The following is a 27,165-nucleotide window of genomic DNA, read 5'->3' as shown; positions in this document are numbered from 1 at the left end:
CGTGTGGCGGCTGTCTCGTCCAATCAGAAACGATCGACGTGCGTAAACGACCGTGTGTCATCTTGGAGACGAGCCCTGTACAGAAACTGTACATGCACGGACCGGTATAGCCGAAGGATATCGGTTTACAGGTTGACCGATTGTCTTCAACATTTCTCTTTTAAAAGGCTATCAGACACTTCGATCTTCCAGCTATGTATTTTTATTTTTGGTTTGGTTTGGTTTTGCGAGACTGGTCTCTCGCCTTGAAATTACTCTGTGAATTCCTTTGCTTCGTCTTATATTCCTCTAGAAGCATAAAGATGTGGAATTGTTTGTTATTAGTAAAACGCTGGTATTTATGCAAATTTGTATTTTTGTACATATAATTTACAAAATAGAACTTGGACAAAAAAATGTCTTATCTATTGAATATTGCAAAGGGAGCTGTGCTTTGATTATTTTATAACAGTAAAGTTTCATATAGGCTAGTAATTCTTAAAGATTTTGACAGTTTGCTACTGGTTTTCCCTTAATTCTTCTTGATTGTCCTAATATAATCTTGTTCTTATATAACACATTATAGCCCACGATAAAAGTTAATTCCACAAGATCACTGATTATTATTATCGATAGATCGATAATCAATAGATTGCGAATTCCAGTACAAATTTATATTCTTACGAATACGAGGGATGAAATGGAATTCGAATAGAAGTTTATTTCATCTATGAAAAAATTATGATCAGTACATAGCTCGCGAAATGTTATGTATTTCTCCATATTTAATCAGAGTATTAGAATCTCCAAATTATTTGTGACACTTTCACAGTGACTATTTAATTCTATTGTTCCAAAGTAGGAATTACCAGTTTTAGAATTCAAAAATTCTGGGAACGGAGCTGTTATAATTTTATCACTTAAAATAATTTGTCTGTTAAACGATTGCTCTTTAGCGTAACTATCCATTTTTGTATTTTTAAATTTCGTGTAAACGTATAAAAATCCGCAGTCTAGTGATTAAAAAGGAAGACTCGCGTCTAAAGAAAAAAAAAAAAGAAGACTTCACCGACAGCTCCTGTAAAAGATCGGCCATGGAAATAAGGGGAACCATAGCTTACGAGATTCAGAGGGAAACGAAGCAGTAGAGAAAGAAAGGATAGCGTACGAAGAAACGCCTGACCAAGGAGATGAAAAAGGGTGAGAGTTAGTGGCGGTTCTCTGAGAAATACATAATGCAGTAGCCGGACGTCTCCGACACCCTGTCCCTGCCACCCTTCACCAACTCTATCTCTGTCTAGAGACCAAGAAGAGAGTCGTGAGAGGATACACAGAGGGGTTGGTGCAGCGAGGAGGGCTGGTAACGCGAGAGGACGAAGGGGTGCATTGATTTACGCGGCCAGCCCAAGCCGAGGGTGTCTCCAAGGCGGACGTACAGGGGCCAACAATTCACTCGCTTCGGCTTCCACCAGCCATCCATTACTTTGCCTCTTCTACCGGCTGAGATCTAACTCTCCCTCCCCTTTGATACCTCCGACCACTGTTGCTGAGTCTTCTTCCTCGGTTTTGCTGGAATTGTTGCGGTCACTTATTGTTACGTGTGTGTATCGAAATGGACAGATGTGTAGTATTTTGATTGGTGGGTTGGTGTCTTTCAGTGTGATGGGATATGGCCTTTCTGTACTAAGTTATACATATATGCAGTGTTCTAAAGAACATTGCAAGATCGCGGTTTTTTATTCAATAATTCAATTCAATTCAAGGAATTCAAAGTGCAAAAATGTAGAAGATGTATATAATAATACGTAAAAAGTGAAAAAAAGTACATGGTGACTTATTATAACATTTAGCGAATAAAATAAACCTTCATCTAGATTCCATTTAATTACTCGTTACTAAAAATGTGAACTTACATAGAACCGGCAGTCTAATTATAATTAATGCAAAGTTAAAATTTCGAAATTTCGAATTATTAATTAAAAACTTAGAAATCGCTAAATATAGAAGCTCCCAATTGCATCACTGATATTTGACAGAAATCCGTATAACGCGGGAAATATGTGTTTGGAATAAGTTCCAGGAGTCTGTCCATTAAATTTATATTTCTTTCTCTTTTAGAGTATTTAAAAAATTCTTGAAAGTCGTACTTACAAAATTTCATGCGTTTGTAAATCACAATTAAGTCTTTTAGGAATTCGACACGTTACTTTTCCTTTCAACTATGTTACATTAAATCCTCATTTTTACATATTGAATAGCGTTAATCTTCATATATTATACGTTTTCATATCACATGTATTTTGTAAATTTCTGCGCTTTTAAAATTTCCACGAACGAAATGAAATAGATCTTCACAGTTTACTTTTTACGGTATCGAAAAATTCGTTTCATATTAAACTATTTCAAAATCTTTTGTCATTCTTAAATAAAAATATAAATTTGTATTATCTATTATTTGTAAGTAAAAAAACGGACAACTATATAGGAAGAGAATATTGGAAATGGCGCAAGACGTGACCAACATGCTAATAGAGACGATTGGTCGTTCAAACGTTCGTCCAGTTTGCTCAAACACGTGGAAATAGCGTGCAAACACGTCCCTGAGATGGTCCATTCACTGCGGGAGACTATTAATTACAGGAACACGCTCGGTCACCACGGGAAATCGTGCTATCCCTCGATTCAACTCTCTTGCGGTACTCGTGATTTTCCACCCCTGAGTCAGGGAGGCAGAGGGAACAACGATGGTGTAGATATCACATAGTCACCACCTGTGAAAACGCCTCTGGTATCGTTTCGACATCCAATTCCCTCTTTACACAGTTAAATCAATCTAATTGATTCCAGTGGTAATAAGATGTATACGATGATTCTTCTCATTATTAATTCTTATTATAATATTAGAAAACTTATTATAATATTAGAAAATTATTATTATAATATTAGAAATATTAGAAATTATAATATTAGAAAATTGGAAGGAGTCTATACTTTTGAGATAATATTGTAATATTTTGAAGAATTTTCGTTATTTATGAAATATTCGTATTATAATGATTAAAATTTAGAAAATGTCAATAAAATCGTATTTGTTTTATTAATTTATATTATATCTATTCGTTCCTATTGTCGATCATAATCCCATTTTCCAAAACCTTGTTCCTCTTGCTCATCTTTTTCATCTTTTCAAGTTATTTATTTCTAAACTATATTCGCGCAATAAAAAATTTTCATTTAAGTACTCCTTCTTTGAAAATGCATTTTAAGCAGAAGAATTTATCAATGCATATTTCAAATTTTTGAGAGATGTTTTAAATCTCTATTTCTTATTACTTTTTGATCAGAATTCGATATCAAAATAAAATCGTTAACTTTTGATAGCAACGGAGCAGGGATTGAGTTGCAGAAGCAACCTTAACTTTTAGATCGAGTGCTGTACACAGCAACCACTCGTGATTTCGAAGTGTTCATTGGGGGTGAGACATCAACGTCAACTCCCGGAAAGAACGATCGCGGTCAGGCTGACCAGCTCAACGAATGTAATCTCGTTTGACAGTGGTTCTCTCTTATTTTACAAAACTGCTTTCTATATCAATTATTATTATGTAAGTATGTTTTGCAAATCAACGATATTTCGCTCGAATGTTTACTTAAAATTTGCTTACAGTAGTTACTTTTGAATTTTATAATAAAGATTTCTTTCATTTTTCTACTTTTATTAAGTACAAAAAAAGTATACCGTAGTTGTGTATGTATCTATCTCTTTTTTATAAAAAGAAAATGAGTTTATGATTTCTTATTGTTCTTAAATATGATACAAAAGCTAGAGTTTATAATAATGGAAGCTTAAAGAAGTTTTCCCTATTTTCATTATATCAATACCTATCTTTTTGTTCTACTATTTATATTTTTAGTTTTATTACTTTCGCCATTATTTAACACTTTATTTTTTCGTATTTTTTTTTTAAAATAAATTGCCAAACAACAACGTATAAATAAAGTCATACATCAGATAAAAAATTCCTAACACCTAAACAATAATCATAAAACATTTAAATCTCTGCATCTTTAGTTCCACCGAGGTTTGCAATTTAATCTATACAGAGAATAAATATCTATACTACTAAATTCTAATAAAAGAGGAAAGTAAAATAGTAAAGAAACACTTGAAAGAAAATTCTTAAGAATTTTTTATAAAATTTGTTACATTTTTCAATTTAATGAGAAAGAAAATAACGTAGTAAAGAAGCGCTTGAAACAAAATGCCATAAATGTTATTTATGAAATATTCTAGTCTATAGAATCCTAATAGGAAATAAAACAAAGAGATAAAAAATCTTTCTAAAGTAATTTCCTAAAAAATTGTTAATAAAACATTATACTCTTCCTTTCCATTATCCAATTGTAATAAAAATAAGGAGAAATGTGATGTAAAATCAACATTGACACTGAATTCCTAAAAAATTCTTCTCTTTTCTACTGTGCTCAATCCCAATAAAAGGAAAAATAAAATAGCAGAAAATATTTGAAATCAAATTCTTAAGAAATTCTTTTCTTTCATAATATATATATATATATATATATATATATATATATATATATATATATATAGTTTTATTAAAAAGAAAACTAGCAAACAAATATCCGGAAATAAATTTCTAAAAAAATTCTTTTCCTTTTTATACTATTTATTTTGAATAAAAGCAAATTTAAAATATAAATATTTTAAAAGAACCTAATAAAATACCTAATAACAAAATACTTCAAATTAAAGATTTTTGTCTTCTTTACCATCAATTCCAATAAAAATGAAGTAAAGGTTTCTTTTTAAAATATAAAAATCTAAAAAGATTCTTTTCTAAAGATGTTATTCTTAATATATAACATATCAATCATTAAATACGTAAGTGAAAATCCTATAAATTTTATAATTTATTCTAATAAAAAAAAAAAAAGAAAAAAAATAAAAAAAACGTTTAAAATCAAATTCTTAGAAAATTTTTTCTAAAATATTATTCCGAATATTGTTTACATTATAATATGATCGTATATAAAATATTATTAAATGAAATTCCTAAAACTCTATAAACCTGATTCTAATAAGAACACAATAACGAAAGAAGCTTTTAAAATTAAATTCCTAAAAAATTTTATATAAAACATTGTTAAATGAGAATCTGAAAAATTCCATAATCTTGATAAGAAAATTTTCACGGCCTAAAAATGAAAACGACCGGACAATTTTCAGCCATGGATGGTATACCTTGGAGAATTGGCCGAGAACCACTGATAGTATCCCGGAATCAGTGGTGCGAGTAAACCAATAACGCGTCCGCCACGCCGGGTGCCAGATTCAAATCCAACCGGGGGCTGAAACGGCATTCGACGACGAAACGGATAGCGAAAGCTTCACAGGACATTTCGAATCCGACGCCACGTCCTGCAGCCGTTTCGGGTTTGTCAAATCATTGTCCATTCGATCGTGCACCCGTTCGTTCTCAAAGAGAGAGAATGCCTACCTATTTTATTTTCTCCGTTTTTTTTTTTTTTTTTTGTTTCGTTCATTTCTTTCTCGTTAGTTCGTTTTATTCTACTTCCTAAACAGACCGGAGTAATTGGACGTTTTTTGTGACAGCAACTAGTTTCCCAAAGAATTTTCCAGATTTTTCTGTATCTTTCGCTTTTTTATTGGCAGTTTTCAATTTCGTTTAATGAGACTTTAAAGATTAGTTTTGACAGCTTGATTCTTGCAAATGATTTTAGTTTTATTCGGGGTTTCTTTCGTTTTTTATTGAATTTTGAATTTTCAGATTCAGTTTCATTGTCGAGTTTCTTCTTGATAATTTGGTTGTAACAAGCGATTTCAATTTGTTTGTGATTTCTGAATTTTTCATTGAGAGTTTTCAATTTTGTTTAATGATTTTTTTGCGATTAGGAATGGGCAGTATGGTTTGTGCGAGTGATTTTTGAGTTTTTATCGAATTTGCAACTTTACTTAATAAGGTTTTTGATATTAAGAGAAGTAATTGCAGTTTTCCTTTCGGTTTCTCAAGTTTCTCATAAGAATTGAAGGAAGGTATATAATTTTGCAGAATAATTTTACGACCTTGTTTTATGAAAGTAAAGAAAGAATATATTTTAGGTATAGCTTTCTTTCGTCAACTGTCGATCTACTTATCATAAAATAAATATATAAAATAGGTATTTGTAAGAATTAGAAAGTTGAAATTTGTTAATCAATGTCACCAGACTCAAACAAAACTTCAAAAAAATCCGTCAGACATCTCTCCAAAAAAAGAATACCTAAATCTACTTTAAACACTTTACAAAAATCCAGAATTCGTTATAAAAAATTAAAACTTAGACTAATTATATTTAAAAAAGATAACAATTTTATTAAAGTTTCCGCCTTCAAAAAATAATAAATTTTTCTCAAATAATTTAAGAGAGTCTACTTGTTATTGAAGGTTCAAAGCTACTTAACTCTTGCCTTCAGAAGAAGCAATATACCTTTAAGCACTTTACGAAAATCGAAAATTTATTATTACAAATTCAAAATTATTCAAACCATATATCAATAGTTGAGAATTCAATCAACCGTCCCATGTTAAAGAATGGAATAAATCTTCTTCGAACATGATACAAAAATCAAGAATTTGTTATTAGAAATCCAAAGTTATTCGAATAATAGTTAAGAAAATATAAAAATTTCATTAAGCTCTCCGCCTTCAAAAAAGTCTTCAAACATTTAAAACAAATTTAGATTTTATTATTAAAAATTCAAACTAAAAGATTCCCGTCCATTGTCGCGTTCTCTCGAGCAAGCAGGAGTTTTGGATATTCAAGGATATCCCGGCCGTTTTACGGGGGTGTACGAAGCGTATCCAATTTGATGGCATTACAATAACGGGGGTAATGTCTGAGAATAATGAAATTTCCCTCAATCACCGCGACCCGCTTGGAATACGTTCTTCTACCCTCCCACCACTGTTCAACTCCCGTTTTCATCCCCCTTCTTCTCTTGTCTCTGAGCTACGAGCTTCCAACACGGCGAGGACAAACGAAAGGAAAGGAAAGGATACGAGAGGAAAGGAAAAGAAAGAAAAGGAAAGGAAAGGAAAGGAAAGGAAAGGAAAGGAGAGGAGAGGAGAGGAGAGGAGAGGAGAGGAAAGGAAAGGATACAATGAAAGGCGAGGAAGAAATGTGCAGACGGTTCGAACGATATTGACGTTAGCGAATCGATTTCGTTCGCGTGCTATTTCGCTCCTTATCGAGGCAGAAAACGAAGAGTACTCGCGCGCCGTTTCATTCCCGACGTCGAGGGTTCGAGTTCCGGTTCTTGATTCGCGACGCGATTTTTGTGACGTTCTGGAGAAATAAAGGTTCTCAGAAATTTGACTTTTAGACGAGAAGCAAATTTTAGGTTTTGGAGAAAGAAGAATTTTTGCGGAATTCTGATCGAAGAATTTCTAGTGGAGCTGCAGCGAATTGCGATTTATGGTTTACTAATAAAAGATATTTATGCAAATACTACATTATCGTAATATTATTTTATAATTTTCAAATTTTGTTCAAATATATTAAAATTTGGGTGGAATATCCCATCGCAAGATCCAAAAATATTATCATTTGTATAAATGTCATAAAACGAATGATTTAAAAAGAAATGTCTTTTTTTGTGAATTTCTTCCATATTTTCTAAATCCTAACTTCTTCAAATAAGTTACAAAATTTGAAACTTCTATAATTACTAATTTATTTATTTTATAATTTAATTGTATCCAAATCAACACTTTTAATTAAATTCCAAAATGGAGTTTTTATTTGTCCAAAATTTATTTTAAGTTAAAATCACTTTTACCATGGAGCTTTCTATTATAGAAAATGTGCCCATAAGATAGTAATGACGTCGTCATTCCCGTTTCTTTAATATTAGTTACATTTATGATTAAAATGATTCTTAAAGGAGCTTCAAAGAAGCTCTTTTTATTACAAAACAAAGAAAAATTTCATAATTAATAATTCAACTATTCAATTACAGAATACACTTATTTATCACAAGCTATATGTTCATCCCTTTTGAACAAGTTCCTCAATTTCAAGTTTACTTCTCAACGTTTCCAATGTCAAACGCAAGCTTCAAAATTTCAAGAGATTAAAAAGTCTGTAGTAACTAAATTATCTTTACTACAGCCAGTGTGAAAGAAAGCAAACCACTTAATAATTTCCAAATCCTATACTTTGTAAAATTAAAATTGGTAGCATGAAACCTAAGAGATCTACAGCTATTGTCATTACTGTAAATGCTATTCGAGAAGACAATTATTTCACAAATCGCAATCTTAATCTCAAATATTCAAACCTACCTCGAATTTGAAAATCCTAAGGAACTTAAAAAATCTGGAGCAACTAAATCATCGTTTTCGTTGGAGCCGTCCCGTCGCGAAGAGAAATTACTTCTATCGCGAATTTCCTTTTATTTCTCGATCCGCTCGATCTACTAACTCCACTCCCTTTCCTTCCAACATTTTCCAACGCGACGACGTCGACGCAATAATTCTCGAGCGAACTGTACATAATGGAATATTACACGGGCCATTAAAGAAACGTTAATCTTGGCCACAACAAGTTCAGAAGCGCTTACAGGATGCTCAAACGCGGCCGGGATTATACTTTGTACACCAGCTTTGATTCTCCATCGCCCTGGAGGCTGTTTCGTTCTCTCTTTCTCTCTTTCGTTATATTCGACCCTCCGTTCGCGTAATTTGTTAAAGCGCTAAATTCCGCGATCATCCCGCCCCGTGTCGGAACACAAGCTTCTGCTGGAACTTACGCTACCCGTTTAGGTTAATTGACTGCTCGTTTTAATTCCTCCGACTGTCGGCGTTTTGCGATTTGGGAACAGCGGAATTGAATTCTTGGTGTTTCATTAGATGCTTGTGTAAATCTGGTGTGAAGATACGGTTTGTGTGTTTGCGTGCTTCGCGTGAAAAATACATGTAAAGTATTGGTTCTTTTTTACTACAGATCTCTATTTCACTTGTATCTGTAGTCTACAAAAAATATTTGAATATTATTGTATTTTTGTAGCATTTACATACTAATTAACTAAGTGTATTAAAAACTATACGAATTATTATTTATTATTATTTGACAAGCATTAGGATTAAATTCATTTCATTCACTTAATATCATTAAATGTATAATAGGCGCTGTGCTTCGAATATTTTATATATTCCTGCATACCGTATACATTCTGTACATTTTTATGCATAAATGAATAAATACCCGCAGTCTATTAATAATGATGAATGAAGGTTTTAAAATAATACCAAATAAAAGCTCTAAAGTAAACATTTTCTATTAACTGCGCACCGGTCAAGTAAATATATTTACATCTCTTACTTCTTACTTTTATTTTCTTTACTTTTATAAAATTCTTGCAAATGTTTCGAGTTTCAAAAGCAATGAACGCGATTGCTCACTAAATCATATTATATAACGATTTTGCAATTGCAAAATATAATAAAACATATAATAAATAATACGTAATCACAGCTTGACATGTTAGAATTTCAAAATATTGGATACTTTTTTAGTTATAGTAATTCTCCTAAGGGTAACTTCGTATAAAATATATACAAGAATTTCTGCCGACGGTTAAGTGATGAGCTAAATATTGTGATAATATAATATAATACAATATTTATAATAACAATAATATAATACAATATTTTTAGACATTCTTCATACTATTTACCTCACAGCTTTCACAAAAAGCATTTCGCTTTCAATTCTTACCTCATAAACTTAAAAAAAAAGGTCCGAATAAAAAAAGCATCTCATCCCGGTGTTATTCCCTTTTCTTCGAGAATTCTTGCTCGAGCATCTTGCCGGAAATACGTACACTTCGGAACCATTACCAAGGCGCGATGGAGAGAAAGACAAAGAAGAAAGAGTAGTCAGCAGAGAAGAAGAGCGGTGAGAGGAAAAGAGAATTTAGCGACCCTCTTTCGTTTTTTACCCTGAGCAAGAGTCGAGAGCCCCTTAGCCACCGTTTATTGGACGCATGCAAATATCCATGGCAACGAGGGACCACCATGAGAAGCAACCCCCTCGTCGCGAGCTTTCTTCGTATTAGTGGGTGGAGTGCGAGTCTTCGAGATATCACGAAGAAAAGGGGAGGACCTTTGGGAAAAATTTTCTTTTGATCCGCTGCGCTGTTCCTACCACCGCCAGCGATTTCTTAATTGATTCCTTTGTCTCGCGAAATCCACCTCCTCCACTTTAGGGAAACGAACGATTCCCAGATCGTTTGGATCAGTTTTAATAAGAATGTTTATTAGCAAACTTTTGGAATTACATTTTAACAGTTTAACAGTGTTGCACTAATCATTGTTATTATATGAACACTGGTCGAGACTTTCGAGAGTTAAATGTGACAGTGTTACCCGAGCTGTGAAAGTCTCAAGACTCTCATTCTTTGGAGTTGTCTGTAATTAGTCAATTGCGAATGTATGCATTTTTGAGAATTCAGGCGTGCAGCATTCCGCACAGTATATATAATATGTAAAAATATATAAATCGTCCAAGGTAGAGTACATATTGTAATATGTAGTAGATGAACGAAATTTTTACTTAGGTTTAATTTTTTTAGTTATGTTCATTCAAATATAAAAGTGTATAAACATTCGCCGTAGTAATTAATATAATGATGAAAGTTCTTGAAAACTGGGTATGGTATAGATACAGTAAGATATAGCGTGCTTAGTTTTAATACCTTCAGCACCGTCTATTTTAATTTGCGAAGATAACTGTTTCTTATTAGATATTAATGACTTTTGCAAAGAAAACATAACATCCTAGGATTTAGTTAAAATGAGCTCAAAACTAGTGTATGCATGTGCAATGTATAGCTATATTTATTTTACTTATATGATGCCATCTTTCTCTTATATTAAATTTTCAATGAACAATCATTGCTGTAGAATATTTTTGTGTAATTGCCATTTGATATTTAAAAGAATGATATTTTGTAATATTCTAGAACGAGAATGATCCTATGCCAGAAATTGTAAAAGATCCTTAAGGAACCCAAATATGTAAATGACAAATACAAAAATGGATAGGTACGTCTTAAGTATAAAAAGTTAGAACCTTGGATTGTATAATAAAATTCTTGTAAATACTTTCTACAATTTTTCGCCATGCATTCTAAATCACCATCTTATACAAGTATCCCTTCAATATAAAATATTATAGCAAAAGCGTTAGATCTACGAATTTTGCTAACACATTAAAACACAGATTGTAAAAACAACAAAATTTATTCACTTTTACCATTATTAAGAAAAAAGAAGGAAAAATGTAAAATGCAATATGCTAGAAAAATTATATACACTCTCTGTTATATCTACATAAAAGTAGATCCTACATAAGTATCAATAATATTCTGCTATCTAATGATAATAATGCATGATATAATTTTATCCCAAGATTATTAAGCGTTATATTTTTTATTTTTTCCCATTTCTTTTAGAAATATATCGTAACAATAATATGTGTGTATGTTAATATGTAATTATAAATAATCTTGTGGCAAAGTATGTTTTTAGTTCTTTTGATAAGTCAGATATATATATAGTTTGATAAGTGTATGTATACTTTCGTGATTGACTGTACATTTCTAACAACTTGAACCATCGTTACTTGATACTTGTGAACGATGGAGTATCGAGGTTTTTTTTAATTCGTCATTCAATTGTACCATACTAATCACATAATAAGATTATATACTTGTCCCGTGATAGCTTCATACCTTCAAATGGGTCGACAACGATGGAATTCATGTCGTTCTCTTTACACAGAGATTTCATCGGTTGGCATAAACACACTCCCACAGTCACCTCGCAGAAAACTGATTTCCACCCTCCCCCCGTTCCACTCTCTTCTCAGCCCTTCGACTATCTATGCAAATGCGTTTCTGTTTTGTGTGCGTGCAGAAAGCCCCGTTGACAATACGCTTGCGCGCTTACGACCTCCACCCTACAAAAGTCAAGCTCTATTACGCGTGTTTTGCGACATGCTTTATAAACTGTCGTCCTTGTTACCGTGGAAAGCATCATTGGACCCAAAGCTCCCTCTTTTTGCGCCCGTTTCATTTAATGTTCCGTTAACGTACGCGCGTAAACCTCGCGTTTCCTGCTGTAATGGCTTCTGATGACTCATGGGAATTTTGTTAAATACTGTCCATTTGTCATGTTGTTTCTAACGCTAGAATTATCAGACTAGTGGAAATGATCGATTTGTAATTTTTTATAAGAATATTATAAGTAGATTTACGAAAGGGTACTTTTTGGAAATTTGAACGATTTTTTACATACAGGATTGGTCAAAATTCAGAATAAGGTTTGACTAGCTAATAACTTTTGTGTCAGCGATATTACATAAAATAAATGCTTAACGTGTGGAGATTTGTCCGACTAGATACGAAAGAGAATTTTTTAAATAAGTTTCATTCGCCGTCTCGCAATGTTGGGCTTTTTCGATTGCATAGTTCATGACTGTATTGCAGATTTTTGTGCATTTATGAGCGAAGACGTAAAAATGAGCAGAATTCGCATAATATGCTAAAATACAGAAAATTTCCAAAATATAATTATCCGTTATAACGTTTAGTACGTAAAAATTGTCTACCTGGATATCACTTTTTTCATTCGATTTATAAAAATATGAATTTGCATAAATACCCGCAATAATTATATTATATTTTGTAATTAAATAAATTAGCACAATCATTTTAGGATTTGCAACTTTCATTACGGATCAGAGGATTTTAAGTAAGTGAGCATCTGTTCCGCCAACGTGGCATCTGAATCCGAATATAATCTGGCTATTGTCGCCATAATCCATCATAACGTTAGTTAATGTATGGGAATTTAGCATTCGAATTTCTGCACATGGTTTGTTCACGCACACTTGAGCAACTCATGGAGAATATCCATCGAAAAACAAATTATTTCAAATAGAAGACTCGTGTCAATGGACGAATTTTGTGTTTTGGAACAATATTTGATTATGTAAACAGATTTGAGAAGAATTCATTTGGATTTCGACGGTATAAAATTTATTCATTCTACTTTTTTCTCTTGAATTTCTTCAAAATTTCAATTAAAAGAAGTTTCCGTACTCACACTAGGGATGTTATCGTTGGTGCAGACACCTTCCTGGAGCAAACGATCTCTGATTTCCCACGCAAAGATAGAGGGGCATTCGCTTTTGTAAAGGGAAATCTTGCTTACGACTTCTGCTGTGGCTACGCGCGGTTTACTGCCACCGATTGCTCTGGGCCTGATGGATCCGGTTTCATAGTACCTGCAATAATAATAATTTGCGGTACAATACGGTACATGTTAGTAACTCATGTTTGAGGTAAATTCGGAAACTTAAAATTCTCTACTATGTAAATACATCATTGTTTATAAGTATTAAAAATAATAATTACAAGTTTTAGTACTATATTAGTACGAAAGCATTAAATCGGTATCAATTACTTATACTGTTATTAGGTAAATAACTGTGATTATTGATGTAACAACAGTTATTTTCGAAATTTTTACGAAAATAGTTATTGGAAGGAAGGTAATTTTTGTTTAAATGAAAGGTAACGTAAATCGTAGAGGATTTTTTCAGAAAATTAAACGAATAAAAGATATTAATTTTTAAATATTGTGGTTATAGGTAACTATTATAAATGACCAACATTTGTCTTTGCGGTAACCATTATCGATGATGGAGATTGTTTTTGATTATCGATAACCATTATAGATGACGGAATCTTTTTATTAATTACAATTAACAATCGATGAGAAATTTGTAATGTAAAGCAGGACATTATAATCAATAATATTTTTGGTTATTCGTAGTGAGCAATATTTCAACCAACCTCCCAAGAATCTTCGAGACGCAGCCGTTGCTAACTTGCAAAATCCTAGAAATGTCACAAGGTCGTGCGCCTGAATGCGCTAGCTCGACGATCTTTTGCCTCGTCGAGTCTGGAAGCGGCCTACCGCCGACGAAAACACCTCCGAGCTGATTGACGCCACTGTGACCTAGAAAAAAAGCAAAACATCGATGGAAAGATTGTTACCAAGTTCTTCTGAATAGATTTTTTTAATAATTTTGAATATAAACGTTCGGCTTTTTGATTGTAAGATATTATTGACATAATTTTATTAAAAGCTTGTCAAATGTACCATAGATATAAACAGTAATGACCTCCAAACCCCATTTACATTTTTGAATTAAAAACATTTTTGGCATTTTAAATTATTATTTGATCTTAATTTACATATCAATATGATTACATATCAAATACGTCAGTATAATAATTAGCAAATAAGAATAGTGGAAGAACATTTGTTTTGCACTTGATGTAAACGTAAGAATAATAATTACATAGCACACAGACATCTTATGGATACCGTAAAGACGTTTGGTAATGTCGTAAAAGCATCTTTCGAATATCCCATGTCAGAAACAAGACCATTTCAATCGCTATCATTTTTCATTATTTTTCAATTTATTTCGTAACTTTAATCAACTTTTTAAATACATTGCCAAAAATTCGCAATATCTAGCAATTGTGTATTTCAATCACAATGATAACTCAATTTTTTACAACACTAAAAATTACCATCCTTCATTATTTTTCAATTTCTTTTATATCGTTAAGACATTTTTCAAATAAATCGCCGAAATTTCTTAAACTCCAATAACAATATATTTTAATCACAATGACTATTCTTCTAACACTGAAAATCCACATTTACTTCCAAGAGAACACCTTCTACTGACCATTTCTCTATTTTTCTTCGTCGAAAGTCAGCTAGCTTGTGGTTTTCACCCCCGAGAAATTAGGGCGTGGCAGGGTTGCGACACCGTGGCCCGTCTTCTTCACGGCGAGTGCGGGAATATAAAAGATTCGCGAGGAGGACACCGAAGGCTGCTGACTTTCGTGTGTGTTCACCGTGTCACCGACACAATGAGTCGAAGATTATCTACGATGGGATTCGCTAACGTTTTAACGTCTGCAGCCAACCCCCCATCCATGCTCGTTCAACCCTCTTGGAGAACGAACAGCTCCGAGAAGAAAAGAGACCGTGCCCCTCCCTTTTTTCTCCTTCGCCGGTCTTTTTCCTTTTTTTATTTACCAGCGATTTCGAAGAGGGGGAAAATGCGTGATCTATGACGATGAAGGTATTATATAGGAGATGTGAGAATGTTTTGGAGGTTTTTAGAGGTGGAGATATTCGTTGGAATTTTAGTTCTATGAAGAGGTGAATTTCGTTAAATTTGTAGATTTGTCTATATAGAAACGCGTTTGGATAATGTAGAGAATGATACAAAAAGAGGGTCCACAACTTTTAAACAGTATTCATCAAATGATGGAAAAAAATCATATCAGGCATGAATCGATAAATTATTATTTTCAAAGTTGCAAACAATTTTTCGTTTTGATTAAAGCGACTGATTTGCGTGCTATGTACCGTGCTAAATAAAAAAGTGGATTACCTGTTCTCTTGCCACTTGATATATAACGTTGTTCTTCTAACGTATTACCAATCTAAATTACCAATATTATCACACGAATAATCAATTACGTCGGAAAATACATGTCAGTAAAACAGCAAGAACACGCGATAACTAAATTCTCTGATATATTTTCTCTAATATCTCGATGTCGCGCGTATGTGGAAATGGTATAAAGAAAATGTAGAAAATTTTTTGTAATTCGGAAGTTATACAATTTCCATGTAACAGAATAATTCTCGAAGCGAGGAAATCATTGGCTTTAGTCGAAACGAAAAATTGTTTGTAACTTTAAAAATATTAATTTTTCGACCAATCTAGTACGACTGTCTTCATTTGCTGGTATTACTATTTAGCCTAAGGACCCTGAAACTCTTTTTTTATCAACCTACATGAATACTAGAGAGACACTTTTCAATTGGTAATAGTTAGTTACGTTTGAGATTTATTTATCGAGATATGAAAGTCTGTGGTGCCTCGAATTTTTCTGGTTAATCGAATTTTGGTCAAAAGTACCATTTTGAAATTTCAAAAACCATCTTTGCCACTTTACCACATTTAGAATATTCTCTGTAAACATGCTTTATTAATAAATTGCGAACGTCCTGTCTCCCCCGTTTTGTACTACTTTTATATTGTTATCAAATCAATGAAATTATATCAATGGAATATATATACGAAATACATTCCTTAGTTATCATGAGCACTTCAAGTACCATCGGGAATTAATTGAACGCATCAGAGTACTTTTTTCTGATGACTTTAACAAACAATTGAATAAATTGAAATAATTTTTCCATTTTACGTATTAATTTCTTTGTGCTCATAATTCGCGATAGTTAAGCTTCAATGTTCTGAGCTATTTTCATACTAATTTTATAACTTCTGTTTCTTTCATTTCCACTATCATTCTATATTCTTATATGAACGTTAGTTCAGGAAGAATTAATCAATTTTAGCTCTTTGATAATAGCACCGCAACATAATAGAAAATACATTTAAGACATCCCAGAAATAATCTGTTTCCCTTTGCAAATCTTCTTTCGCCCCCCTTGCAGGAATTCTTTTCCCAGAGCTACCTTCAATTTACGAAGTAGAACGATGTGCGAAAGAGTGTTTAGACGTTGCCGATTGGTGACTTATAGATATAGAAATGGAAGAAAAGGTATTTCGAATGAAAGGAACACTCGTATCGTCTAGTCTAGGTATAGAAGCACCACGATCCTTGCGCGCGAGGCCCATTTTCGAAAGTCAATCGACCGTAAGCCCCCCTTTCGTCAATCGCATACGCTCGTAAATCTTCCTTATAACTTGCGCCGACTCGGTTAGTCGTCGTCGTCGACGTCATCGTCGGCGACGGCGGCTGTTCGAGTCGGCGCGAATTAGTCTTGTCTGGAAATTTTAGTCATCCGGCATTTAATAACTTTCGTTTCACGCGAAAGAAACCGCCAATTCAAAAATAACTGTCGTTTCGATCCTTTGCTTTGTTCTTTTTGTAAGGTAAAATTATTTGAGGTAGAAGTATATTTGTATGAAATTGAGTAATTTCTTATGAACGTGCGTGCTGTGGTAAAATTCACGTATTGTTATTATGATCAGTCGATGTATCGAAGAATTTTACTGACTGTTCATAAGTGTTCATAAAAACGAAATGAGCATATGCCATTCGATTTTTCCAATTTTGAGATGAAAATTTATTCTCTCACGTTATATTGTATTCCATATAATTAATTTAATTCAATAGAAATATCTCAAGACGCTGAAAACATAATATGACAGCATTTAGAAATAATTTATTGATTATAACTACTTTGGATGAAATGTCAAATGCTCGGCATCTACTCTTTAAAAGGTATACTATATAACTAACTATATAAGAGAAAAGAGAAAGTATTAATATCTTGTTATTATTTATAATAAGGGTACAATTGGATCGATTTAAAATACCCGTGGCATCAGAGCAAAGAGCAAAGAGAAACAGGGGGATTCAAAACGGCTAATGAAGTCCTAATAAACGACAGGCTTAGAGTCTGGCACCCTTTCTTGATATTTAATACAAACGTTACAATATCAAAACACATTCTCTGATTCTCTGGCAGAATGGCCACTCGAGAACACCCTTTCATCGCACGTTGCTAATACGGCCAGGGTTATGCTCTGATTGACTTAAGGGTGTACCCTTCTACACTTACACTGTGTTATAAACAGAAGCACGCGTAAAGGTATACACAATCAAGCTGTAATTCTTCCTCTCTCTCCCTCTCTCCCCTTTTACACTCCGTAATAGAAGGATACCACAACTCAAGAATTTGATGTTTCCAGAATTTTTATATACTAAATATAATTGGATTGACGGATATCTCAAAACTTTGTTTACATACAAATTATATATTTTATTCCAACATTATTGCAAATATACACTATTCTGATTAATTTTCTGACATCTATTGGATACCTACCTACCAGTATACCATCCGTGTAGACTTTCCGTTGTTTCCGAACAAAAACATGACTTTAGAAAGGTCAAAGACTTATCCGATAACCCAGTATTCTCGGCGCAGAAACATTTCTGCTATGTAATAGAATTTATTACTATAAAAAATAGATATAGACCTATTATTTCAAAGTACTTCAAAATAACTGAAAATCCTTCAATTGAATTAAAACATCAAAGCGCGTATCTCATTTGTTTTCTTTAAATCCCAGTGTCATTTCAGGACTTTTTTATTTTAACGTCATTTTATAACTGAAAGAAAATATTTTGATATAAAAAATGGGAAAATCCTGAAAAATTCCTATAACAGGCCATGTTTTTTAAATGACAAAAGAAGATGGAAACAATTATTAAATTATAAGTACGAATTTTCAATTAGAAGAATTTAATTGTTAACGGTGAATCTTCAATTAAAGAATTATTAATGTCACAAGAAGATCATAAATGCTATAGATTTGAATCAGAAAATCTACGTACATACATATATACATATGTAGACGTATCATAAAATGAAATACTCGTACTTAAATAAGCAGCTAAGTATCTTCATTCAAGGAGGCTGTTACACGCACTCAACTATACAGAGTTATTAACACATCAGCATTCATAAATCAGCAGCGAAAGGGCAACACGCGGTAACAAAGGGACAAACAAAAAATGCAACGGGAGCAAATGTCGCTAAATCTCTCTCGTCCTCTCTCTCACATTCTCCCTCGACCCTCGTTGTGGAAAGGGTGTGGAAGGCAGCGAATTGTCGAGTTTCGAATGCCAGTCCTTAACGAGCGATAATAACTCGAGCAAATAGCGTGCATTTCTAGAGTTAGTTTCTGCTCGTGTTACGCGTCCATTGTAAACGTGAACCAAGAAAGGGAGAGGAAGAGAGAAAAGGAAAAAGAAAGCGAAAGAAAAATAAGAAAGGAAGAAAAAAGCAGGAAAGGGATAGAAGTGTGAGAAAAGGAAAGAATTTTGGATATTGAAGAATATAGTAAAAAAAAAAAAAAAAAAAAAAAAAAAAAAAAAATAGACGTACGAGATTGGAAAGGAAGTAGACAGAAATTGAGAGAAAGGATAGGAGAAAAAGAAAATGAGATAAACGAAAATGAAGGAGAGAAGTGGGTGATGTCTTGGTTATTCAAAGAAAGATAGTGAAAAGAAAATAGAAGATGGAAGAAAGAGATCCGGAGTGCAAAGAATCACGGCAAGAGGATGAAACGGAAAAAAGTGAAAAATGAAATGAAAATAAAAAATCCTGATAGGCATCCAATTCGTTTAATATTGCGTCGTAATGTAAACTTTTGCATGTATTGTATAAACAAAGAAAATGTTACGATTTTATATAACTGATTTTCACCTGATTTAAATTCACCAAATTTATACACGATAAGTAACATTTATTATCCACCTAAACAATCATGAGAGTTTCTAAACAAACCGTTTACTATGCAAAATCTTCAGTCTTTAAACTCTTTTTCAAAGATTTTTCATTCCTCATTTTCATCCTCTTCCTTAGAACAGTAACTTGAAGTACCGTTAAAACGAAAAATAAAATAGTAAAATCCTTCCTTTACTTCCTGGTAACTTACACGAGGAACGATTAACGACGGCGAAACTCTCTTTGGCGGCTTTTCGCCAAGAAAAGATTCATCGTGGCCGAGACTTTCCACCGACATGACAGTATGATAAATTGCGTTCTACGTAGAATCTCGTATAATCGATAATTGATCACCGTTCTTTTGTTTTTCATAATACCCCTGATAGCGAATCAGCTATTATAACGTTAGTCGAAAACAGAAAACCAAGAATCGTTTTCGTCGAATTTAATCCATGATGATAGTTCGCTTTTCATTATTGCTCGTACTCGGACATCTTAGCCGGTTTAGCCGGAATAACACACGAACGTTAGTAAAACATATAAATTGATAAACTAATGGCTGAAAACTTACGACAAGACTGTGAATGTTTAGATATGCACGTTAAATACGCAATTGTTATTCATTTAAATCATTCATTTGTACATTTTTATCGAATGTAGCTTCTAATTATTATTAAATCATTGTTATATTTTGTATGTTTTTATTATACGCAGCTTTTAAATTTTATTTTGTTATTATCTATGATTTGTATACTTTTATCATGTACAGAGTTTTTAATTATCAAGTCAACATTAATTTCTACACTTTTACTAGATCAAGGTAGTATTACTATAAATCGGTTAAAGTGTCGAAATACTTATGAAGTAGTATCTGTAACACTTGAGGACACGCGACGTGCAAAGGGTCCCCTAAATTTCAATAGCTTTACCGGTTCACCATTGTTCCGTGTAATTGATTATATTACACGGTGAACTAGAGGACCACCTGGACGAAGTTGAATGAAACTAAAGAAGAAAATGAGAAGCTACAACGTGGCAAGAATAAGAAGTTGTTCGGATGATGAATGTGCCTTCTGAGCCGTCGCGTCAGCGAGGCTCTGTTTCTCGTTTGTAAACGAGCTTCCCTCTTTTTCTTGTTGACATAGACGCTATTTTACTCATTTTTATCGGTGTTCTATCGGCAGGAAGAGAAATATTTGTCCCGCACTTGATAAGCGTATCTAACCATTTAACTTGGACAAAATAAATTTCGCGTAATTAGCGGATAGATTATGATTCCGCAATATTTGAACATTCCCGGAATTTTGATAAAATGTATGAGTCTGTACGAAAGACTACATATTTAAGGCTCTAGATCCGTAACTTCTTAACTAAATGAAACAAATTCTGTGATCAAAATTGTATCTATTAGACATTAAAGTTAGATACGAGACTAAAACGTTCAAATATAATACTTTACAATTTATTAAATTTACTACATTTACAATAGGATAGAATCTTTTCTTTTTCCGATTTTGTCACATGGACTGGCTAAAACCGCATAATTTAATTTAACGATTTCATACAAATAAACTTTGTAATAAGTAAAATGATTAAAAGTACATAAATTGAAGTATTATTATGTTTCTAAATAGCACAACTTTGAAATATCATTATAATTATATTATAATTTATTTTTGTATTTTTACAATACTTGCACTACTTTTATAATATTTTCCATACCTTGACACACTGCACTATACTGCAACAAACTTCTCAAACGAGACCATTTATTACTAACTCCATCCATTAAATCAAAATTCCTATATAGCAACTATAATACAGACAAGTTTCACAATCGAGTAAGACCAGTAAAGCTACGATATAGTATCCATTAACTCAGATCATTTTACGTCATTGTACTCAATTGCTCTCTTTCTAACCTAAAATGGGGGGGGGGGGGAGAGAATTCGTAACAAGCATGGAAGCAACTTGTAAAGTCTGAACAATGCATCCTGTAACTGGATGACAAACGGTTAGTGAACGATTAAGGTTGGTTCATCTGTTGTCGGTGTCTCAATCGGCTCGACGTACAAGTGTTTCCGGGGAATGAATGAACAAGACACCCCTGGAACCATTTCAAGCCGCTCAACTTCCAAGAGGGAGGAGTCAAGGGATGCCCACTTGGCCTCGAGTACTTACTTTCGTGGTGTCGAACGTTTCTGCACTCAGCGAGGATAATCGTTTCACAGGATGAAAGAGGACGTGGCCGACCGATTCTACGTCGTCCAGTTTGCTTCTGCGGATATTTTAATGCAGACTTCAAATATTGACTGAAGGACGATATGTCGTAGGAATGGCACCAAGGTGAAGAAAATGGGAAGTGAATAAGGATGAAAGAGTGAAAATATATGATTCTGGAGGAAAGATAAGAGAATACAATTTTGTTGATTTTCTGATTTTGATGTTATGTAGTAGTTGAAGGAATGTACTTTAATGTACACAGTTAAAAAGGGGAACAACTTATTCGGCCCAGAGATATAAGTTTTTTAACTAGAGATGATAAATATGAAGTTTTGTGAACAAAGTAATGGGATACCTAAAACTTAATATTCTTGAAGAAAACCCATAATCTTGAATGAAAGAAACAGTTTCGGTAATATTTGATCGGTTGACGAGTTATTAGATGTTAAAATTGCTCGCATATGAAAAACGAAATATATAGTGCGTTTGAACTGGTGAGCGATGTATAATTCAACGTGTCAATACACGTTAGTGTAATCGAATGAGTCTTATGAATCTTATGAATGAAATTTATTACTGAAATTTCTGTTTTATGTCAATAACATCAATAATTGACTTCTGATAATAAAAAATCATATTTAACGATACAAAAAAGCAACCCAACAATTTCAATGATTTCTCCCAATAATAAATAAAATCACAAAGATTCCAGACAATTGATCAGATAAATCAACTCTACTCTCTCCACTCGAATCAGAATTGACAGGGAAATAATAAAATACGTAACTTCTATAACCTATAAAATCCCCCATTACATCGATACCCTTCAGACATACGACAAGCCAATACCAAAAGATCAATTCCAATCTATCAACCTTTAACATCGAACATATACAAAATTCCGTATGTCGTCGGCAAACGTGACCTATTCTGTCGGCAAAATCATCCTTTTAGAAAACGGGACTCTCCTCTCTCGTTCACAATCCCATATATCTTACCATGTTATATTGAGACACCTAACAGTGAAACTACACTGACGAGGGTCAACTACGTGTAAAACTGACCGGCAGGTAAGAATACTGGAGAAACGACGGAAAAGTAAAAAAAGAATCACCAATGACGATATAGGATAGTCATAATAGCATCATTGTTGTGGACATGTTTTCAAAATGAGGACTCTTAAAAAATCTATCCCTCTTTTCTTATACTTTTTTACACTGTGCTAGTGATAGGTTCAAATACGTCACAAGTATAGTAAGTTACGAAGTATTTGAATACTGAACATAAACACTGTTATCAAAAAAGTATTATTCTGTAATCTTATTAATTATCTTGTAATCTTATTATATATATACTCTTATTAAGTAGATTGTTACTTTACTTTTTACGGGTTGAGTTTCGTAAATCCTAAGATTCTAAACTATAGAAATTCAAAGGAATGAAAATGTTAATAATTGCAAATTTACATCGAAGTAAAATTTATAAAACAATTACATACTATGAAATATTACTTCGCATGTTATACATTAGTATAGTATTTCAATTCAAAATATCTAATTAAGGTTTAGTTTTAACAAAATAACATTACATTGATAAATAAAAAATAGTTTTCTGTTAATATAGTCCTTAAGAATCAAAAATGTTTTTACGAAATTTCTTTCATTTTGGAGATATAAATAGGTATCATTCTCTAAAATAAATACAATAACGAGTATATTGAGCTTGATCCCATCACTAGATCTCGTGAATGCAGCACAATAAGTCTTCGAGTATTTGTTGTGCCGCTGTTTGTAGCCAATCTGCCGCATGCTTTGGCCTATGTAGTACCTCTTCAGCCACGTATACACGATCGTGTTCCCCTCTTTTCCTTTTCATTCCTTTTTTGAGGCAGGGTTCGATCTTTAAGAGAAGCACGTTTTTCCGAAAATTTGGTTCCGACAGTTATTAGTATTATTAATGGCCGTGCATTGACAACTCGATTCATCGTCGATCGCCTATTTGTAGCGAGGGGATCGACTGTTGTACAGGCAGATGTACACCTTATGCTCAAGGGTCAAAGGAACACGGGGATGATTCTAAAAGGCGTCAACTGTGAACAAGAGTAGGTACATGGTTCTTGTGGATAGCATTGATCGTCGCTGTTATTCTTAGTTGCGAGCGAGACATTTCTTCTAAAATAGTTACTCGATGATAGTATTACTATTAATCTTTTCAAAAACGTCACAATAATAAACTTCTTCTGCATAAACGTCACATATTTCTTGCATATATTTTACACGCATAGACATTTACAGGCCAGTGATAAGTCCTCTTCAAGAAATATTAAAGATCTTGTTTTCAATATGTTCAATTCCGTTTATTATTTTCACATATCCTTCAATCTTTCTATGAACTACTAAATTCAAATAAAGAATATGTGGTTGAACATAATCTGAATCCTGATTTGTTTTCAAAAAGTTATCAACATTACTTGAATCCTGGCTGGTCGATGCAAAGATAACGAAGGTAAACGGAGTGGTTGGGCTACGAAGAGAAATATGTGCGGATAGGCTAGGAAGCTCGTGGATGGGCCTTTTCCACACGATGCACCCGGAGAAGCGGCTCTGACAGATCCGTTGGCGTGGAATAACGCGTTTACGAGCTCTTTGTCCGGTCCGCTTTGGACCACGACCGCCTTGTGCTACCGTCGCTGTTGCTGCTACCTTGGCTGTCGTCGATCCAGATCTATTCGAGCAGGAAAGCTCGAAAGCACAGGTTAACCCCCCTAGATAATTGGATAATTTGGACCCGAACAGCCAAGAAGACCAGATTAAGTAAAAAATCGCAAACGAACAGCGACAGCTGATGCGATTTGCATTCTGCGCAAGTACAGTGGATTATGCTATGACGAACGAGTATTGCAATGACCAGTTCTTAGTAATAAAATTCTATAATTCTATAACGAACAATTCTTAAGCCTAATAAAATTCTCCAATCATTTTTATACAGATCCAAATGAGTAACATGCGCAAATATAAAATGATCGCTTCTGAAAAAATCTGAAGAGAATATAAGATAAAATATTTTCGTATCACGCATATTATTCAACCAGATCCTGTATATTATATATGGTTGCTCACGGAGGTATTCGAACACCTATAGAAACTAGTAGAAACCTTTTAGAAATAGATTATGTCTTGTACGAAACATTTTGAAATTTCATTAACATTGCAATGAAGCTCGGCTATTATGATTATATTAGTAATGTTTCAAAGAAATTTAAAAGTGTATATAGAGGCTACAAAATATTTAGTTTTTGTGTAAGTGATTTCACAGATATCACAAAAGTATTTAAACAGCCAACCACACATTATATTAATAAATAAACTGTAGATCTTTACACATTTATAGGAAATTTAGAATTGAAAAAATCCACATAATACGCGAAGATATACAAAATATTTAAAGTACAGGTAGTTCCATTTATCATAATATTTAGTGAATGAAATAAATTTCTACTTAGATTCTGTTTGTGTAATTAAGTTTATAATTATATGAATTTGCATAAAGGTCCGCAATCTAATTCTTACTAAGAAAATTCGACAATCCTCTCTATATAGGTACAGTAGGATTTCCTATAGCACGGAATTTCGTGTTATATAAGTCATAGTTAGATAAACAGTTTCTTTTTTAGTATAGCAGAAAATGATACTTGCAATAACCGAACATGACCTAACATTCCAAACCTAACTCACATCGTTCCATAATAAATACCAAAATAAACCAAAAAGCGAAAGGAAAAAGTACGACAATTCCATCCACAATAAGAAATGACATATGTTACAAACTTGTAATCCTCGTAACAATTTCGCGAATTCGTATAGATCCAAAAATAGAGAAAATCCTAATCGCAATTTCTACTCGGGGGATAGTTGAGTAAACTAACTGGGGATCTTTTTTTATTGGTTATTGCGAAAAACGCGATGAGGTCCCAGCACGAAAACGCAGAAAGAGCGAGACGAGGGTTGAACCACGTTACTAGGAAATAAAGGCGACGAAAGGGGCCTTTTAACGTGAACACAATCGGGCATAAGGTGCACAATGACATCGACTGGCTCTGGTATTGTGGTCGACGCGGTCCCGCTTGTTCCCATGGGACTCGTGTCCACCGAGGGTTTTGACATAATTAGTTCACGTATCGGAATGATCAGCTGTGGGAATAGCGAGCCATAGCTGTCGATCTACATCTAGTTTTCAAAATGAAATGCGAGCGTTATTGATTGCGCAGAGATTGAGTCTTTATCCTTGACGTTCCGTTCTGACGTGTTTGACGGAGTTTCTGAAAGATTTGGGGTGAATTTACGAAGGTTACGATTGTGTAAATTTTAAGCGTCCATAAAGAATATAACGACGCAATAAACCTCATTTCAATTTCATGCTGTGTAAATATTCATCCGATATTAGTATAATTATTTGTACTATTAAAATCTGAATTACATAGGATATAAAGCAAACTTTAATTTTTATAAAAGCAAAACTCATAATACGCTTATGTAAATGAATGCTTATACACGTTGTATTCAAATTCATTTCTTAGTTGTTCGCTGATAGAAAAAATAAGAAACATCAAATATATATAAACAGGTATAACTAGGAATATAGGTAACAAAATTTAGAATTTCTGCTAACTCCACTACTAAGTACACAATATTCCAAAGAGTATTATTTACTTTCGTGAACATTTCTTACAAGAAAACGACATATATACATAGTAGCAAAGTAGATACATAAAAAAAATCGTGTTTGAAACATTGTCATCCTTTTCTGCCTTTCAACCTTTGATCAGTGTGATTTCTGAACGGCAAATATACAAATAGTTTTCGTCAATTCTACAAATAAGCATGAAAGTCCAACCTTCCTTTAACCACCAGTCCTTCAAAAGCGACGAAGTATCATCTCAAGAAGGATTAGAAATACGAAGCCACGAGTCTCCACAGAGACCAAGCGATTTGTCCTCGTTACCAAAATACGAAAAATATGGGTCAGGCAAGAGCAAAGCACATTCGGTGAGATTAGTCGAGTCGTCAGGACCTGAAGAGGCTCTGGGAGCAGGTGTGCGGGTGGAATGGTTATTATTGTGCTCGTAGAACGGTCCAGAACTTTCAGAACGTGAAGTGGAGGACCACTCGAGAGTCCTTTTCAGAAAAAATGTTTTCACCACTCCTGTGTTCCTGTGTGTCTGTACAAGTTCAAGCGCGCGAAACGAAAGGAAAAGAGGGGAAAAAGACGAGAAGGGAGGAGCGAACAGTGGTGCACAAATGAACCTTTCAGAAAATTAAATGGAAAATCCGAACGCGACGTCATTATCGTCCTATTAAGTCACATTCACTAACGATCCACGCATTTCGCGTCTATTCCTCACGCAGCGTCGTCATTTTCATTTGGAGAGAAAAACAAACAACTGCACTCCAACAGAGGTTTTTTTTATGAATTTTTGTTTTGTTTTATATGGTATATATAAGGAGAA

The 27,165-nt window shown here is 33.4% G+C and overlaps 1 protein-coding gene across 3 annotated transcripts in view; it reads right to left on the bottom strand.

Moving 5' to 3' along the window:
- LOC126867245 (paired box protein Pax-6-like) overlaps nt 1-27,165 on the bottom strand; it is a 154,924-nt gene that overhangs the window by 86,464 nt on the left and 41,295 nt on the right. For all 3 annotated transcript variants that reach the window (XM_050621497.1, XM_050621498.1, XM_050621496.1), the window contains exons 3-4: nt 13,925-14,090; nt 13,173-13,353 (exon numbers count right to left, since the gene is read on the bottom strand). In XM_050621497.1, the coding sequence (XP_050477454.1) occupies nt 13,173-13,353; nt 13,925-14,090 (347 nt within the window). The remainder of the gene's footprint in view (nt 1-13,172; nt 13,354-13,924; nt 14,091-27,165) is intronic.

Source organism: Bombus huntii, chromosome 7, assembly GCF_024542735.1.
Source record: "Bombus huntii isolate Logan2020A chromosome 7, iyBomHunt1.1, whole genome shotgun sequence".
Taxonomy (NCBI): domain Eukaryota; kingdom Metazoa; phylum Arthropoda; class Insecta; order Hymenoptera; family Apidae; genus Bombus; species Bombus huntii.
Note: the sequence above shows the minus strand (reverse complement) of the source record. Positions and strands in the feature narration are given on the sequence as shown.